We start from the raw sequence: 20334 nt of genomic DNA on the forward strand, positions 1-20334 counted from the left end.
TTCAGGTTTCTTTTGCCACAGGCACTTAAGCCAAATTACTGTATCTATTTACCTGAAAAAAAGTGGATCCTTTAACATTTCCTAAACACCACCTCTGCAGAGTTACCATCTGGGAATTAGCTAGAAATCTCAGAAGTGTCTGTTGTACCTCAACGCAGAAAAAAAACAGGTACTGATGCACGACCAAGTGGTTTATAAGCCTAAAATGTGCTGGAATGCAAATGAAGCAAGAAGGGCTTGGTCATGGATGCCCATACGTCATCTGCGTTTCAAAGGCACGTGAACTACAGGAAAAATTCTTTGGGGTAGGTTATTTTCCTCCCAAATCATTTCTCTTCAACTGCATGAAGTCCAAGTGCCCAAAAGAATTTCACTCAAAGTCAGTCTATTTCCTCATGTAAGTGTCTCTGCTTCTGAGTGTAAAATGAGTGTCATGAAACAGAGAAAAACAATGGGATTAGTAACCCTCAGTAGCAGAGGAGATTTCTTCCCAGTCCTAGGTTGCTGCCTACATTCATGCTGTAATTTAAAACAACAGGTTTAGTCATTCAGAAGCACTTCAAGTAAATGATTTCAGGGATTTGAATTATAAGCTGATTTGAAGCACAGTCAGACACAATTACAGGACATTCTTTCAAATTCCTTTTTCAGGAAGACTGCAAATTAAAGGTGAAAAATATTTTTTGTCAGTCAAAAGTGCCTGAAAATGTCATTGTACCTTCTAAATCTAATAGGGATACCATCTTGGCGTAATAAGTTTTGTACAGCATCTTCAGGAACTGGTATTGCTGCATTATTGCTGCATTGTTTTCTTCACAGACTTAATGTTCAGCCATAAACACTTTTTTTTTTCTTTTTTTTTTTTTTTTTCTTTTCTTTTTTTTTTAATGAGTCTGGCTAGTTCATTACCTTTGGAAATTTTTTTTTTTTTTTTTGGTTACTGCTGTTGAACTGGTACATTTATGAGAAACATCTGCAGCTTTTAATAACAGGTGAATTCATCTTTGACAGATCAACTTAATAAAGAAAGATGGCTTATAGCCAGTGTTTAAGTCTACATCAAACAATCAAATGCAACCATTAAAAATTAAATTTTAAATTGTAAAAGTGAAATTTTCATACAAAACGTTGAAGTCTCTCTTTTCCGTGCTATTACTGTAAGTCATGACTACAAGATACCAGGAGTGTTTTTTTCTTGCACTTTTTCATGAGCTTCACTCCTGACTCAGCTTATTTTATTGCTAAAATATACATCTCTCCACCCATCCTGCCCCCATAACATTTGGATCCCTGCCCAGAAATGTGACTAGGTAAAATAAACTTTATAATTAGTTTGATAGGTATATGCACTACCTAAACCACCATCTCATGACATGCTAAGTATTCCACAACACTAACTTTCCAGGTATCACATCTGATCAGCCTCTCCAATTACCTCTCCCACTGTGGAAATCTCCCAGCTCATTTATAAGTGCCATATTAAAACCAGAGCTTTTTATGCTACTGGTATTTCCAGTGACTCTCTAAGGTTTGAATCTATTCAGTTCTGCCAATATAAATTAGGAAAAATACTGCTCAGATCACAAGAGCTATAGCCATCTAAACCCAGTGAAACAGGAGACTCTAACCTGAAAGTTTAAAATAAACATGTTTCTGTATGTTTGTCTCACGGATACGGTTCCTGGGTCCTTTGCCAAGTACAGTGTCATTAATAAAAGGGCTTCCTTACCAAAGTATGTCTTTGCAGAACTGTTTTGAGAACTGCGTGGTGCAATTATAGTGTTCCATGTTGTTCCCTTGTGGAGAAAAAAACTCTGCAAAATTTTTAGACAGATGCTGGAAAATTCTCATAAATTTAAGCCAACTTTAATAAGAGATGGTGCTCCTAATAAATCACCTTTTTTCTTTCTAGCATTCCACTGATATGAATTTTCTTAATTATGGCAGACATTCAATACCACAGGTCAATAAAGCTTTTGAAAAGCTATAGCCTTATTTGATTCCTATGGGAAACATAAATGTTTCTTTAGGATACTGAGCAGACCTGGGAAAAAGTTTGGGAAATGCATAGTAGCAATTTGGAGAAAAAAAAAATCCAGCTTAAAACACTACTGAAATCAAAGTTCACATTCTTACAAATTTTTCCAGTGGAAGCTCATGTTGTGTACCACATAGTTACGAGGTGAGATGTACTTGTATCCTTTCTGTCCCTCTCAAGTTCATCGTTGAGGTCAGGGCTGAGTTTGGGTCAGTTTGGCTGCTTTAGCAACTCCAGCTGTTCAAACTTCTGCCAGCTCCCAGATGAGGCTAAACTATGCTCTCCAAGCTGCTGTCTGTTCCCAGAGAGAGCCCTTCCTAGGCATTAACAGGGCAGCTAGACTTCCTAGTGCCAGCTCATGCCTAGCCTTGATCACATGTACATCTTCATCCTTCCCCATACCCCTTGTCTGTATCTTCTGCTCCCCATTGGGGTGGCTGTGCATGATCCAAGTGGGCTCCAAGGAACTGTGTGCAGCAGCTGCTCTGCATGAGTCTGGCTTTGCTGTCAGTCTTCCCTAGGGTTAGCCCTGGTCTCTCTTTCTCTCCAGGAACCTCTACCACAAGCTAACCAGGGCTTTCAAGTTTGTTCCTTGGGCAGCTCAAGAATATGGCCTCAACAATGCCCAAAATGTCTATTAATACACATTTAGACAAACTCCTGCAGGTCTCTTTAGGAAGGGCTGTCAGTCCACTTGACAATCCAGACCTTTTTCTAATACCAGCATGTTTAGAATTCAGTATGTGTTTTGATCTTAAACAAAGAATGTGTTTATTTCACAACTGATGAGGCATTCTCTCATTGTCTTATAATCTTTGACATTATTTACTTTGGGCTACTGTCTGTCGGCTATTTGCCGCTTTTTAATTTCTTCCTCTTTCTTCCCAAACAGTCTTTGATTTAATCACACAGCAAAGCAGCAATTACCAAGAAATAGAAGAGGCATCCACAAGTCAGTAAAATTGTCTTGCTATTTCCCTGTTTTTCACAATATTTAGGCATTTTTCATGCAAACTCTAGTCGTTTATGATTACCACAAATGAATGGGCAAAAAATTAAGCTGTTCTAAAACATTATATGTCACCAACAAAAAAAATTTACAAGTTTGTAGCTGCATTTCATATGGCACTGTGCAAAAGTTATTTACAAGGCTTGATTTATTATTTCTGTAAATAGTATGTGTCCTTCCTTAGAAGTGTTTTCTGTTGTTTAATAACATGCTTTGGCATTGGGAAAACTGATGCTGCTCTGATCACTCTCATAGCTCCTTGCTTTCAGTGTCAGTAACATTCAAGTAATTATCTGCCTGTTGAACAGAATCAAAAAGATTTTTTACTTTTTGTTTTCTGGGAATAGCAATATGCTAGCAACAACAATCCAGCATTAATAAGTGTGTGTGCAAACACAATGAATAATCCCTATGGAAGTGCTTCTGACATAGTGACTGATACAGTGATCCCAACATAAACCTTTTGACTCATTTTTGGAAGCCTTCAGAAGCACCTAGATTTTACTCTGACTGTGCAAGAGGTAGTTAGAGTTCTTCATGTGGGTGATATAAATAATTTTGCTGAGGCTGACAAACCCACCTTCTCACAGAAACCACCTCTGTGGCCCTCCACTACCAAGATCCAGGCCTGCTAAATCAATACAACATAGAAAAGCCTTAATAGATCCCTGAAGTTGATAACTTGCATATGACTCACACTTATTCATGTTACAGCACAGTGTTGTGTTGACTTGATTAAAAACAAACTGGTTTGGAAAAAATGTCTGATTGATTTTCATTGAAATGTATGCCTCAAGGTGAAAATTGGATGGTGGCCTAATTTTCACAGGTGCTGAGTTACTTTGAGCCATAGTTTTTAACTATCATTACCAAAATTGAGAGTTTGAGTTGGGACTTGAAGTCCAAGCAATTCATAATGCAGCTCCACAGCCCGTTCTCCACCCTGTTCAGCAGCCTCACGTGGGTGTAGAGCTGCTCTGGCTGCCCAGGGCAGCAGTGCAGGGCACTCCAATGTGACACACTCATCTCTACACTCATTTTGTGTGTGAGTGGTCAGACAGAAAGTGAGTGGGTAATTCAGTGTATCTAACTTCTGGGCAAGTAAAGTTGAACATAAATTCAAAGCTTTTGGGGGATAGATTCTCCCTGTGGGAGGTCCCAATGCATAGGTCTGCTGCAGCAGAGGGGTCCAGGCAGCTGCTTTATTATGAGACTCCAAACTGCCTTAGTCTTATATGGCTACTGAGCTCAAATGAACCCTCTTATTCAAGAAGCAACATCAGCAGCTTAATACTCTCATTATTTGTTCTTTCAGCCTCCTTTGTGAGCAAATAGAGCCTCTGCTGTACTCCTCTATGTTATGCCTAGGATGTCTGCAAGGTAGGTGCATTTAACTCAACTTTACCCTGCCTTTGAAGTACCTTTCTTCACTAGGAGCATTTACTGTGGTGAGTTAGGGATTTAGCCTATATTCTCAAAAAAATTAGAGACCTCCTGTACATATTTTGTAGTATCTCCACAGATGGTATAATGCATAGAATGTTTCACAAAATCTCAGTTACTTTTTCCCCCTCAAAAATTATTCTATGTACAAACATCTTGGTTTATGTTCATGTGATTCATGCAATTTCCCTTTATATAAATGAAATGTGTCTTAGCCTAGTGCCTTTGTTTAAATGTTTCATGAAACTTCTCACCTCCTCACAAGCTCTCATTATTTTCCATTTGTTGAACCCTTCAAAATACAAAATCCCTTCACTACCCCTATAACTGATTTTCTTTCCAATTTGCCTTTGCTTTAAACACCAACAAGCTGACTCTCTCTCAATATGTAATTCACTTACTTTGTTTTACTTTGATTGCCCAATAAGTTCCATAGAAAAAATCAACTGAAGAAAGAAACACTAATTGTGATGGAAATTAATCACATACTTAATAAGAATGCCCAAAGCTCCCCCAGAGCAGGAAAGGCAGCAGCCCATGTTTACATGCTTTCCAGAGCAGAGGCCAGAAAAAGGAGGCCCAAGGGAGTGTATTTATGTACTTATTTCCTTGATCTCTGGAAAAAGAAGCCAACAAAAGGAAAGACTTTCTTCTAATCAAGAAAGAAGGAAGAAGGTGGAACAAGTACTTCCGTGATGTGCTCTTCATATTATATATTTAATGTTTATCTAGAAAATGGCACCAAAATCCCTGGTAGTAGACAACAGTGTTCAAGTTGAAAAATTAAGAAAGAGGGAATAAGACTGACAACATTTTAAAATATTGTGTACAGGGAGCTTTTATGAAATGGTTGCCATTTCCATGCTAGAAAGAAATTTGTCAGTAAAGGAAGGAAACTGGTTCTCCTGTAAGGAAGAGCATTTTTGCTTGTAAACTTTGCCTTCTGCCCAACCTGAGCCTCTACTCTGGTGGCAGTACCAATGGGGAGTTCTGTAGTGCTATATCAATAGCCCATTCCTTGTCTTTCTTCTGAAATAGACAGAGCATTCTAGATGGGGAGGAGAAGAGGACATCATTCAAAACTGCAGTGCAATGTGACAGAGTATCTTAAAGAACATCCCTAAAAACTTCATATATATTAAAACATTTCTGAAAATCCTCTGATTTGGCTAAAATGGAAGATAGAATTGGTGGAAAGTTTTTTAGATATTCTGGATATAATGATATAGTTTTCTTTCTCAGTAAATGCAATTTTTTAAGGTCAGAAACCTAATTTATGTCAGTTATCATATAATGCAAGCAAGTTCCAAATATCTAAAATTCTAGCATTCCCTTCTAACAACTCTCAGTTATCTTTAGCTATTATTTGACTTCTCAAAAATTTCTGCACCAGCAATATTTCATGGAACAGCTCCCACTACTTAATTAAAAAGGAATCATTTTAATTTTGAATGATGATATGGAGGACCAGGAAACTTTCTAAAAACAATTCATTAAATGCACAATAATTATGCTGTTCAAAAGACTGATCTTATTATAAATAATAGCAAATTAGCCAGCAACTTTAGATGGCCATGTGAGAAAAGTAAAAGAAGGTGACTCTGAATCTATGGCTTTAATGTATTTTTAGATACACATTTTTGTTATTTTATACATACCACACCCAAGAAGTAAAAACTGTAAAATAAATTGCAGATACATATGATAGTATCTGGAACTGTGGACTAATGATCTAAATATCACACTTAATTGACTGTTTCCCAGCAAGACCTTGTAGCGCACATCACTTGATATACGCCTGATATTCCATAAGACCTTCAGAGGTCCTGTCCACTGGGAGATTTCCAGGTATTGTTGTTGAGGGAGGTCATAGACAGGGGCAAAGGGTTAGAGGATAATAGCTGTTTTATATTCTAGTATCTACAGGATAGTCCTTTATTTTAAAAAGCCATGAAGGATTTCGTTAGTAATGTTTCATAAAAATAAAACTATCCCTGAAATGTTTCAGATTGGGTCCAAGTTGGTTACATGTGATTGGGAAGTTTTATATAATCTTCACTGCAGATAAGGGTATCCAAAACCCATGCAAAACATACTTCTATGTGATGGTCTGCTGATGGTTCCTCACAGAGCTAAGCTTAACAATCATTCACATGTGACCACTGAGTCCAGTGAGAAATGGTGCACAGCAAGTTCCTCAAGAGGTATCATAAAGAAAGAGACTAAATTGTGGACTCATATGGCCAGGACTTTAGTTGGAATAAAGTAAATAATGCCTCAAAACCAATGGCCTGTACTTATTTAGACAAAAATGACTCAGAGCTTAGATCAGAATGCCAGATCTTCCTAGTTAATTACAGTGACAATGGTAATAAATGAGAGCTCTGTTTGCTCTATGGAAGGCAATAACAAGAAAATAAATCTCTCATCTAGCACAGATTGATATATTGCTAATAAATTTCATTCAAACTTTGACAACGTGCAGCTTTACTTTGAATCAGCAATTTAAGCTTAGATGTAGAAGCAACCCAGCTAAGGACTTCTGCCACATCAAGTGAACCTTATCCAAGGTCAAGCTGTTTATGCTACTGAAAGGAAAACTTGTCATTTTTGCAATACATAAATTACATGGTAGTAACTGAGGACATGGGGGCTGAAATGCACAATTGCATTCTTTCCATGGCTTTTATAATATACTCCACCCTGAGGATTTTGTGCAAGTACTCTGTAGGGAATGAAAGGCTAGAGGTCATGTGAGTGTATAATGTTTGGAGATGGTGCAAGAAATCAAATATTTCCTTAGAGAGTTCTTTTTAATTAATCAAATGAAATATGTTTGTAATATCTCCAGTGCTGAATGCTTTTGATGTTTTATTCAAAAAGCCACACAATGTCTCTAGGTTACAGTAAAGGCACAATAACTCATTCAGAGGCTTAGAAGCATGGGATGGTAGAAAACAAATATAATAGGGTATTTTTGCCCCTCACAGAAAACTGCATACACAACATAATATTGGTTCATTAATTCAGCTGTGGTGGTATAAGACTGGAGCATGATTTAAGCAGAAAAGGTTCTGTTCCTCAGAAAGTAAAAAAAGCAGAAAACAAAACAGGACAGGAATAGCGTTGTAAAGAAGAGATTTTGTGCGGTTGAGTCTCTGTGGATGGACACATAACACAGCGAGGCACGGGCACAGTGCCTTAAGGAAGGCATACAATCACCTGCACTATTTAATAACTAGCACAGACTCTGTCATGGGGTTGGCCCTGCTGGTGGGTATTCTCATGTACTGGGCACCACTCCCCACAGACAGTTTGGCTGCAGCTTCCCTGTTTTTGTTAACAGGCACCAAAGCCATACTGCATGAGGAGAACTTGGGGCCAGAGGTTGCTCCTGGCTCACTTTGTGTATGGTTGCAGAGTGGGCTGTGAGTGGCTCCAAGGTCAGGCAGCACCTTTGCCCATGTGACATAGCATCCTTTTGGGGAAGGCTCTTCCATGACTCTATACAATCCTTTTAAAGTGTATGCTTTGTAAAGCTTCATTATTTACCATGCTTGATTGGTGAAAATTTCTCTTTTATCTTCCTCATCCTGACAGTTCCCTTTTAGGCTGATAACACGGATTGGAAATATAGCATTCTGGCACCTTTGTTAATTTGTGCAGAGTTGCCTCTTCAACAAGATTTCTGTAAGTTATGAACCACAAGTCACCTGAGACTGCACATGTATTTAAAATCAGATTATGCAAGTCTTGTTATTCACTTTCACTCCCCTGTGCTGTTGTTAAATGCCCTAGAAAGCATCTCCAGTCTGGCCACCAAAGACTTCTCCAATCATCAAACCTCTCTTAGGTTTGGATTCCATTTGCAAATGCACATATGTAACTGAAATAATTACTGCTGTTTCCAGACACACTTTGTCAATGGCAACATGTGGTTTATAGGCATTTTCAGAGCATTGTTACTTACCATAAATAAAGCCTTTGTGCAATGGTTTTGGTCATACTGTTCTAAGGCTGCTATGCCTAAATCCTTTTGGGAGATACCCATGGCTGGCTTAAGTGTTTTGCTTTCTGCCAAGAAATTCTCCTTCTATGATTTTAATATGCAGTGGGGGACTGCTAGAGTGTTTGTTGCTGGGTAGCCTAAGAGGCAAGCTACTACATTTTCAGTTCAGGTTAGGCTTTTAGCTAACCCCCATGAGCTCCTGCCTGGACTAGAAACTTCCCCTTGCAGGCCAGTTTTTAATTGCTAATGTTGAATTTCTCCGGCAGTCTCTTTCTGATGGTTTTGCCCCAGATTCCAGCCATGTCCTTACCAGAAATCAGTCAGCACTACAAAATCTCTGTGTTGACCATCTATCTGCCTTAAATCATTCTCATATGCAAACAATTTTCCTTCCTTTTGGAATCCCCTCTTTATATATTAGCATCTCTTTTTTATTTTCACACAGAATTCAGTCCTCTGCCTGTGCAGAGCATTTACAACTCCACATCCCATACAGTGAAATGTCTTCTGTCTTCTGTTTTGGAAGAGGAAGTTCATAGGAAGACTCTATTTTTTTCACTGATACAAAGTTTTGACACTAAACTAGGTGTCCAGCGCTATGTTGTCATGGCCCCAAAGGTCTCTTGTAATGTAATTTCTTCTCCCATCAAATACCCTACAGAGATGTAGGAATCACCAGAAGGACCAGCTCTTCAAGGCTACTGTTTTATATCCAAGATTTCACCGAGAAAAGTTTGGCTTCTAGTTTTGGCTTGACAATTAGCTTGCCAAAATTATTAATTATTTGTCTGGGGAATACCTCAAGGAGGAAATTGGAGGATCTGGCAAGCAAGAGATAAGAATAATATGCTGCAAATACTGTTTTTCATCCAGTGAAAAATGCAAGATGTTCTAAAGTAAATACACCATCTTGAGACCTTTTTCACTGAGCTGGCAAATGCAGAAAGCATCAAGCTATGAAAGAAAAGAAAGAAAAAGAAATCAAGATTAGTAGTGCCCGACTTTTCCTGCAAACATTTGGGTAAGGCAGCAGGAGCTGTCTCTCAGCAGTGAGCACACTGGACATCTCTCTAATCATACTGGTCCTAGAAGTAGTTGGATGAGGTCCCAGAATGGAAACTTGGCATTTGCCTAAAAGCTGGAGACAATGGAAGCTGTTCCTTCTGCCACAGATGAGAAATTGGTTGTATCTGTTGGCCCCAGTTCATAAGGGTGGACTAGTAGCTGGAAATCACTGACCAGGAAACAGGCTGTGCTCACCCTGAGGAGCGGGAAGATCTTCAAGGGTTTACGCACAGCAATGAGTGCTCTGTTGTTGTTACTGTCTTTTATCTACAGATATACTCAAGGTGCTGTTTATGCCACCTTTTCCGTGTGAGGGAAACCATCAGAGGCAGCACAATCTGCTTGTGCACATCGTTGTTTTTGTACAGGACAAAATAGGGGACATGCTGAGAAAACGCTTCTATGATAAATGGGCTGATAAAAAATGAAACAGGTGCTTCAGTGAGGTGCAGGCTGCAGAGCTGGGGCAAAAGTGAGCCACTGATACTCTGAGAGAGTGCTCAAAAAGTTACTTTCTTCTTAGGTCACTTCCAGGCACATTGTGACTTACAGGGGTTTAACCTATAAAATTACTCCTGTTTGGGGAAGATACTTGTACTTTATAAGTGATTATGTAGAATGTCTAAATTTAGACAGGGTAGCTTCAATCACTATGCTGCTTAGAGCATTTCTCAGTTCTCATTGTGGCCTTGTCTGAGCTTCACATCAGTGTGAGACTCAGAGTAGGTCACACAGCCCTTGTGACACAGCTGCCATGGGACATAAGCCAGGGGCTGTGCCCCATGATGGAGATAGGAGTGGATAGCAGTGGACAGTGGAGTCGAACAACCTGGATAGTATCCTGGTAGCTGATACACCCCAGCAGCTCACTGTACCACAGGCAATTTTGGAATTTGTGCATCTGAGACGTATCCATGGAGGAGGGCTAGCCTGGAATGATGACCTTAGCAAATACCATTGGTTTTTCTTGGTTGCCCTCCAGGAAGTGTTTATTTACCCAGGCTTTTCCTGAAGAAATCTGTTGTGTAGAACATCCTCACTGAGGGATGGGGCATTGCAGTTCAATGAGTATTTTGCAACATACAGGTTTGTGATAATATGTGCCCTTAAAAAGGAAGCGACATCAACATCGCACTTCTGTCTAATTAGTTTTACCACAATTGTTGGATGTAGCATGCATGATTGTCATTGTAGAAAGAGGTTGTACTTTCCCACTCAGGCAGGGTCACTGCATTCTGTGGTAGTCAATCAGTTTGTTTCCCTTGTTTTTTACATGGAGGATACCACAAGAAAGAACAAAACATTCATAGATTGGGAAATACAGGATGGAGAAACCCAAAATAAAATCCACTGGGGCAGCAGTACCCCCAGAACTATGTGAGTGCACCTTTCAGTGCTGGACCCATCCCATACAGGGATCAGTTTCACCTGGTTCTCTCAGCTCCTGCTTGTCAGGGGGTTGCTGTCACCCAATTTGGTGCTCCTTGGTTAGAGGAGTCACTGCCTTTGTTTTGACAAGCTTTGTCAGATGAAGAAGATCCTTGCCTGAATACTGGTTAATTTAATGCCAAATTGGACTTCAGCTAGAGAATGGAGCAGCATAGGAGGCAGCCTGAGGGAATGGCTGGGCTGCCAGCTGCAGGTTCAACAAGCCATTTTCACCAAGCTCCACCTCTTTACATTTTAGGGGTGCTTCCTAGATCCAAAATACCCTATAGAAAGCAATACATAAAAGCAATAACACTGGTTTTGTTTGCTAAATCTATCTACCTTATCAAGCCAGATACAACTCTATAAAACTTAAAGCACCCAGTAATGTATCCTTTGATGACAGGTGATTGCATTGCCAGTGCAGGCACTGGGATGCAGTCTCCTGGGACGACTGCCTGGAGGAGCCAGTTTTGCACAAGCTGTGCTCTCTCAGGCAAAGGCACAGACCACGCTGGCTGTGCTATGTGCACCAGCAAGAGGCAGCAGCTGAGCTCAGCAGTGGGAGAGGGGCCATGACAGAGGAGCTGCTGCAGCCAAAACCCTGGGATGCATTTAGTCCACTGTGACTTTTCATAGTGACCCGTTTTTCCACCAGTTGCTCCCTATACACCAACTCCCCAAACAGTAATTTTTTCTGCCTTCCTAAAATGTGTACAATCATTGTGCAAGTGTGCAGGAGTGTGAGCAGGCTGGGAGCAGGGTGCAATGGCAAACAAGGGGTGAAAAACTCCTACCATCGACCATGGGCTTGGGCTGGGAGCTCTTCAGCCGCAGTGAGGGCCTGAAGCGGGTTCGGTCATTGAAGCTCCAGCTCTTCTGGACTTTGGTGGGGCTGCCCTCGGTGGCAATGTCAGCACTTGGGGACCGGCGATCTCCCACTGAAGATTGCCTGTTTTTTATACTTTGACCTCGTGGGCTGGCCATCCGGACCCGCTCCTTGAAACTTAGCTTTTGACTGTGAGAGAGAGAAACATATTTTATTTCATGGTTACTTCAATCCATTTCTTTTTTCTATTGTATGATTATTGAAAAAATGTGTAAAATATCTCACTTGTATGACTGTTTCTTACACACTTTTATTTTCATTGAATATATTTCATTTGTGAATGGAACTGATTTGATGTAATTGTTTTTCAATAGAAGCATTAGTGTTGGCATACAGTATCATACAGTACAGAATAAGCTTCTAAAGGAAATTAAAATAGAAACAATTTCACCCAATTATTATACATTTATCTCTATGATGTTTTTTCTATTCCATGAACTTGAAATAGGTTTATTTCCATCTTAGCCAGCCAAGCTCAGTGCATTTCTGGCCATATCTTCAGATAAACAAAACCAAAAATGTATTTTATTGTTACTGCATGCTATGTAGTATTGTCTGGTGTTTTGTTTTGTGTTTTTTTTTTTAAGCAGGCAAAAATACTGTTAGTGTATATTCATGCTTTTTCAGGATGTGGCACTTCCAGCATTTCATATGCATGATTGGTGATCACTCATATCCAGAATTCCTTGTTAGAGCACTTACTTGGACAAGACAAAACCAAAATTAATAAAATGTCCAAGGAACAACATTATGACTGATTAATGGAAATGTAATGATATGCTGTGGGGTCCCTAAAGTCATTGCTGAGGGCTGACTATGTGCAAGTGGTACTGGACAGGTACCAGAGTGCAGCCAAGCTCATGACTGTGTCTGCTGTATCAAGGGTGACCCTGTGGTCTTACACTTGACCAGCTGTAAGGTTTTTTTCCCCTACTGTGCTTGTAATCCTCTCCCCCAGCCAGCTAAATTTGGGATCTGTAGATTTTCTATTTCCCAGACATACCTGATGAACATTCTGGGGTCACTGTGACTATCTGCCTATGCTTTTTCATTATTTAACAGTTTTGCCTTTGTTTGTCCCTTCCTGTAGCAGAAGACACAAAGGGGAAACAGAGAAGGAGTCTGATACCAAGGTCTTGGTAAACCTTGGAAACCTTGTTTTATATGCAAGGTTAAATTCCATTTGTTGAGCAAGGGAATGGTCACCTTGATCAGTGGTCCTGTTCTTTCAAGGGGAGAGATGGTGGGGGCAATGCAGGGTCTGTTCATGGTGTGGTGTTACTGGGACTTGCAGTCCTCCTGCCCTGGTGTTGGCTTTCCTGGTGGGGCTTTTAAAACACCTTTAGCAAAGACTGTCTACCTGAAAATTATGGTGATTCTTGAAGTTCAGACTCTTTCTAGTACTCTCAAGGTCTTTGCATTTAATTTCAACATGCCCATAAGATGTTTTGAACAGAAACAAATCCTGAAGATAATTAACTAATGCTAATATGGACTGTGGTTCTTAGATGTTTGACCTACTGCACTCTGAAAATACAGTGTTAATATGTAATTATATAAAATGGAAAGTAGTTATAAACCTCTGTGGATGTGAAATGTTGAGATAAACATGTCTTTGTCCATGCATAGCAAAGCGTAGCATTTCAGTCTGAATACAAACATCACTGAGAGCAGAAAGGATGCAGTTTGTTGCAGGCAAAACACATGCTGGGATGCTTATAATGTGATAATTTTCAAGAATACTAAAAATGAGCACATCAGTAGAAAGATTATTAGATAAATGTATTTCTGTATGGCATGTTGGATTACTTGAAAAAATACCTTTACTATAATTCCTCAATGTAATCCCCTTCTTTCCTTGCCCAAATAAGCAATTGTTGAAATAAATACATCACAGTGATGAAAATGTTATCTATTTCCATTGTAAATGGTTACCCAGTGCTGTGGCATAAGCAATACAAAAGACCCAGAGAACCTAATATTTGAAAGAAAAGTGAGTTCCAAAATTTAACTTTGAATACAAATTACATTTCAGGACTGAATTATATTTCAGCTTAGGAATCTTTTGCATTGTACAACAATGAAAATATAAACTGAAAAATATTTATTAACTATATTATTGCGTTTTCATACAGAATGAGGAAGAGAATCAAAACCGACTTCTTATTATAGATATTATTCCTACAAGTGTCCCTCTTTCCCTTTTTTTTTTAAACTCCCCTTCTGGGTCAAATTGTATTTGCTATTGAAAAATGAAGTAAATTTATGTGGGGTTTTTTTTGTTTGTTTGTTTGTTTGGGTTTTTTGTTTTGTTTTGTTTTGTTTTTCTTTCTTTTTTTTTTTTTTCTTTTTTTGCCTCTCCACCCCCCAATATTAGAGTTAAATTTTTCTGGACAGATCTCTTCTTGCTGCACAAAGAAAAATGAAAGGAAAATGGATAAAATAGCCATAAAAACGACATTTATAATCACATTAACTCCAAAATAAAAATGAAAATTTTAAACCAAAGTCAAAACAGCACATATGTTGTTCTGTCAATTAATTTGTACTAATGCACTGTCTGCCTTTGAATGGTAGACATGATTATTTCATTTATAAAAGCTGAATGGTACACAATGACTACTTAACCTGAATATCTTTAGTTCTCCAAATCAAAGCAGTGAGGCAATGGTGAAAAGAACAGTAGGCATTTTATCTGTATTATAGACATTTTTCAAAAGTGCAATGCTGAGAATGAAAATCTTAATGTAAACTGCAGAGCTTATACTTAAAAAAATAAATCAAATCCGCTTTGTAGCAATGAGAATGTACTGGCATGCCAAGGGTCCATGCAGAGGGTGCTGCATTATGAAGAGAAACACAGCCTCTGAAGGAAGCAGGGTTTGAAAACTCTCTTTTGCATCTTGAGATGCATACCCAAAGAGACTAGTTGTAGCAGTTCTTTGCTTCTTGGATCCCTGTTCCTACTTTGAGACTGGTGGGAAATGTTCCTGAAGTGATTGGGTCGTTTTCAGAGCAGGCATAAACTGTGTGACTGACAGTGGAGAAGAAAGGTTGGGAGAAGAAAGCTTGTGCTTGGGAACACACTGTCTTGGGGCTCTTCTATGTATGATAAATAACAGATCATGAAGGAGTAACTGAGTCAGAGCACTTTGAGCATACCCTGACCTAGAGGGGTTTTTCCCTAGGGTGAAAGTCCCTTTCCTTATAGGATAAAGCCTAGTTCCTGGCTCTGAATTCTTTGTTGCAATAGCGGTAAAGATGGTGTTAAAATTACAGAGAGAAGATAATCTTACACCATTCAAGTATCTTTGGATATTCTGCATTCAAATCAATAGCCAGTTACTCCTTTAGGGCCCTTTCTTCTGATTTAATGCTGGTTGTATCAGCACTGTCTTGTGCGTGCTAAAAATTCTTCAAATTTTGCAGGTCCTGACCTATTATATGTTTCTCTTTCACCTTTTCTCCTCTCTTTTTATGTGGTATCCAAAGAAAATCTCTTGAATCAATGTAAACCTGTTAATGACCATTGAATATTCATGTATCCCCATAAGTATTCACAAACTTTAAGTTGGGTGTTTGTCCAAAAGGCAAAAACCATGAGAAAGAAACAAGAAAATAAAATTGCACAAGTTTCTAAATCAAAACTAAATGACAACGATCTGAGAGATCCACAGATGTCTCTAGTTATCTCTACTTTCCTGCAGATGTGTTTCTGTCCATCATTTCTTGTACTTTGTATGACTGATAATTTAGCCCAATTGGTTGATATACATTTTTGCTTCCTATGACAGTCTTCCCTGGCAAATGATAATCTCTTTGGACCTATCACTTCTCTATTCTTGCAGGTTGAAAGTTGTGGAATGTATTCTTATCGATAGCACTCGAGCTTTGAACCATCCTTTAGTGGAGATCAATTATGACTGGCAATTGTAGAAAAGGAAGTAAATTACTTTTCTGTATTTGTCTGCCTTCTGAAAGGTCAGCTGTAGGATCTTAGGACTCATTCCTCCCATTGCAGGCCCAAGGCACTCACTTCCCTAAGACAGCAAATTACTTTCTAGTTTTCATTTCTTCGTTTTCAAATTCCGCCTTTACAACCTTTGATTTAGGAAGGAATAGGTGTGTAGGGACACTAGAGGTCACTGTAGTTTCACTGCAGAGGGAACGACCACTTTCTGCTGGTCCAAATGACTCTGGATAAGAGTTTTAACTGACAAATACATACAAACCTTTACTCGCTCTGTCTTCCACGGAACATCTTTCTATACTTTATTAACTGAGCATCTCTTTCCTTCTCAGTCCCACTCCCCCATTTGCCTGCCACCTTCCTACATTTCTGGTCAAGTTAAACTTCTGCTCTGCCTCAGCCTCAGACCTGCAGCACTACTGCTTGCTACTAGCCACAATTTACAGCTTGCTTTTCAGCTTTTCATACTGAGCCAATTGGTGGAAGCAAGAATAGGAAGAAATTGAAATGAATTAGAAATAACTGGAGGGCCCGAGGGTGAGGAAGAATGCTTTGAGTCTTGAGACAGAAGCTAAAACTGCCAGAAATTATCACCTATATGGCAAACAACAGCAAGTAGATGCACATGCCAATTTAAAGCAGGTAACTACCTATAAATACAGGCGTTCATTCTTACTAAGCCTACAAATACTTTTACTGGAATGACGCTAAGCTGAACAAATGCAAATGCAATGGATAATATTGTAAGATGTAAAGTTCAAGCGTTCAAGACTTTGCCACCAGTCTCATGCTAGGACCATGAAATCAAGAAATTTAGTGTTATATCTCATACCTTCAATAAGTAATAACAAGAATTTCAGGCCACAGTATATTATAGTTCAATTTTCAAACAGAAAAGGAAACATTCAGGGTTTGTGCATTTTTTCCTTTTCCAAAACAATTTCTAAATGAAGAGAAACTATTTTGATCCTAATTTTCTGTAATCAGTTTGTACTTCTAATGTCTTCTACGTTATTTTTAATAAGTAAGAAAAAATACAATCAGCTTGAGATATGAATCATAGGCTTCTTCCCGTAAGATTCATCTATCTCAGAATTAACATTTTTGGTAAGAGACACAATTTCCATGGAATACAGCTGAAGCAGATGCTTGATTTCACATGCATTCCTCTACCTTCCAGTACAGGATGCAGGCACATCATCCACAAGCTGTGTCCAAGGGGATTCTCCTCAAGAACAATTGCACATTTTGACTGTTGCAATTGCTAGCATGTTATAGCTTAATATTCTCCACTAATTATTAGATGGCGAAATCAACTGCCATGGTTATAAAAATCCTCTTGGACTTGGGGAAATGGCTTTGCCCAAATATTCAACCCCAGTTTTAAATCTCCACAGGGTAATGCATTCCAAAAGTTGAAGTCTCAGGCAGAGAAGGGGAATAGGGTTTCATAAAACCACGGGGTGCTGCACACTGCAATTGTCTGGCTAGATGAGTTTGAAACAACACCGTATTGCTGCCATACACAAAAGTAATTGTGTTAATGGCATTTCAGGCAACAAGCAAAAAGGGATTTACAAGCACTTAAAAACAATAGGAAGTATCATTGGAGAAGTAAGGAACTTTAAAGCACTAAGGAGGGGAAGTAAATGAATCATGCACCTGATGTTAATTGGCATTCTCAAACATCATGTGAATAGGCAGGATGCTGAATACCTATGTTTCCGAGGGGTGTACATCCTGAAGAGCTTCTGTTTATTACTACAAAGCTTACTAGGAGTGAGGGGAGATAGAGGACTCTGTTACTAAGCATTCCAGTGCTAGGTAAGGGGTTAGGTTTTCCACCTCAAGTTAGATTATGCATCCTTAGCAATTTCCTTTTTATATGGTGCATGCAGAGTGTTTACATTAAATCTACTTTTAGAAACAGATATGGTATAGGAGGTGAAAGAATTCTGTAATATAATTCACTTGTTTCCCTCAGAACAGAGATGAGTTTTCCCCAGAAGATCTTATACTGCTTCTTATTGCACCAGAGAGAATAGTCTGAGTAGGGAATGCATATTCAGCCTCATGAATTACAAGACTAGATAGGTGACATTCATCCTTTGCAGACACCCAGTGCATGTCCTACACACAGTTTAAGACTGATTATGCTTTCCGTATGTCACAAGATTCATCAGTCTTGATCTAGTTTCCTGCACAGGAACTCTTTCAGCCATGTTGTATAACTGAACAGAAATAAATAGTTTGTTTTCAGTGTGTGCATTTGCAGATATTAAGAATTTAACATATAGACTTTTAAAATAACTTGCACAACTCTGGAACTGATTTATAGAAATATCTCATTTATAACCTGGGTACCCCAGAGAGGTTGTCTACCAATACTTTGATAAACAATTTGTGTGTAAAATTTTGGGAAATACAACATACATATTTTTATTAAAATCAATCTGAAGCTACAACTTCATAAGCACAGCTCTCTCAATTCAAATTCATAGCAACATTTAGTCACCTAATGAAAGGCTGTAGGTCTATACATGACAAAACACAAAAATTAATTTCTGCAAATATAAGTCAGTTTGGTAGGAAAGAAGATAATGAACTTTTCCCTAACACAAGTTTTTCTTCACTGTTATTACAGGAGAATATAGAGCAAAGAGCATGTTCAGAATGCAATCCAATGTACTACTTGTGCAAAAATATCTTAATTTAAAGAGTGAAACAAGAAGCTTACTTAGTTCACATAGCATCCCATGCAAGTCACTTAGCATCACAGTAAGAAAGAAGTTAAATAGTCTAGGACAGTTATCTAAGAGTACATTGCAGCAGTTTGCATTTACATCTTTGCCACAAAAGACCACACACACCACATGTATATTCAGTGATACAAATATACAGGGATATATCAGCATAAGAGCAATAAACAGGTACTGACAAAACACACCTTCTTTTAAAAGGCATTGAGTAGTCTGTAGGGTTTTTACTGTACAACATGGTCTCAGAAGTTAACTAGTTTATTTCTACATATACACTAATTTGCAGTAGTGCACATATTAGTTAAGTGTTTCTGAAGGAGCAAACATCTTCCATTCAATGAAAATAAAGTGAATAAATCTGGCTAAATTGTTGCCTTCTTTTAAAGCCACAATTTTTATCATTAATTTGCAGAACATAACATGGTTTTGACAGCTGGCTGTTTTTTTTTTTGTTTGTTTGTTTGTTTTTTTTTTTTTCATTTAGTTTTCAGTTATTGTAAGTAAATTTGTCTCTTTTAGTGATTGCAGGTACTACTAGGAATAACCTCTCCCCTCTGCATAAATCCCAGTTTTAGAGGGATGTACTCATTTACTGGCAACTTCTGTGTCACCTTTTAAAAAGTCAGTTTTAAATGTTGCTGTCAAAAGACTAGGAAATATAACTGGTGAGTACAAGAAGTTAGGATCAGACTGTAATAGATTAATGAGATCAATATGTTGCTAGCAAGCCTGTGGAGGTAATGTATACAAAAAATCTCAGAACTGACAGAGCAAATCCTGTCCTCTTGAGCTACAGGGACACTAACAGTTACATGTGCTTGGAGGAAAAGGTCGGAGTCAGGTGCCAGAGGAGCGGTCTGGGACATGAAATGGGACATGGGTAATTGATGTAAAGACTTCCATCCCTGACTGCATAACCCAGAAGCATATGTGAACCACAGTACAACTTGAGGCTGGATGTATTTCGGGGGCTGATGTATCATCAGCACTTTTTTCCTTGGCTTTTCAGCATTTTCTGCAGGGAGGTAAAGGCTGCCATTCTTTGAGCATGCTGATACTGCAGTGCTGGCTGCCAAATGCCTGCTGATTCCCATCCCTAATGAGTTTCTGAGATAGAGTAATTTCTCTTATAGCCACTGAGGACTTTCTCATCCCTAAGGATTTGGGCTATCAGTACAGCAAAGACCAATATTTTTTCCCACTGCCTTAGGACATGCCTCTCCAGAGCTCTGTTTACCCAGTGAGGATAGCCCTGCCAAGGCTTGGTGCTGCCAGCTGTAGCAGTCAGTGCTCAGCTGGGTGGAATCCCTAGGCTGGGTGGAAGTGGGGCTTTCTTCAGCAGAGATAACAGTCTGGCTTCTCTGCTTGAACTGGGCCATGGAGGAGTACAAGCCATGCAGCTAGGAGGTGAGACACTGCTTTCCCTCTGTCTCCTATGTCCCAAAATGCTCCTTAGGAGGGGATGACAGAAAAGTTACAAAATGTGGAGGCATGGCAGTGAGGAAGCCTCGTGGATGCTCCTACAGGGCAAAGATGACATCCAACCAGCCCCATCAAAGGGTTCTCCCTGCAATGGAGGGCTGGTGGGCTTCTTCACATTGCCAAATTAAACTATATATCTGTAACTTCCACTGCAATTCCTGCACTGATTTTATGGCAGAAGCTGGTGCTGTGTCCTTGCCCAGGAGCTGGGTCAGGGGAGGTTGGTCCACCGGCTGCTCTGC

At 39.1% G+C, this 20334-nt stretch overlaps 1 protein-coding gene across 2 annotated transcripts in view; it reads right to left on the bottom strand.

The window, feature by feature from the left end:
- KCNQ5 (potassium voltage-gated channel subfamily Q member 5) overlaps nt 1-20334 on the bottom strand; it is a gene marked incomplete at its 5' end in the record, with an annotated part of 278899 nt that overhangs the window by 15422 nt on the left and 243143 nt on the right. Inside the window, 2 exons of one of the 2 annotated variants that reach the window (XM_083858045.1) lie at nt 11790-12010; nt 17568-17624. In XM_083858045.1, the coding sequence (XP_083714171.1) occupies nt 11790-12010; nt 17568-17624 (278 nt within the window). The remainder of the gene's footprint in view (nt 1-11789; nt 12011-17567; nt 17625-20334) is intronic. The other variant, XM_083858044.1, reaches the window with a different exon arrangement.

Source organism: Zosterops lateralis (assembly GCF_965231275.1).
Source record: "Zosterops lateralis genome assembly, chromosome: 3".
NCBI classification, from domain to species: Eukaryota; Metazoa; Chordata; class Aves; order Passeriformes; family Zosteropidae; genus Zosterops; species Zosterops lateralis.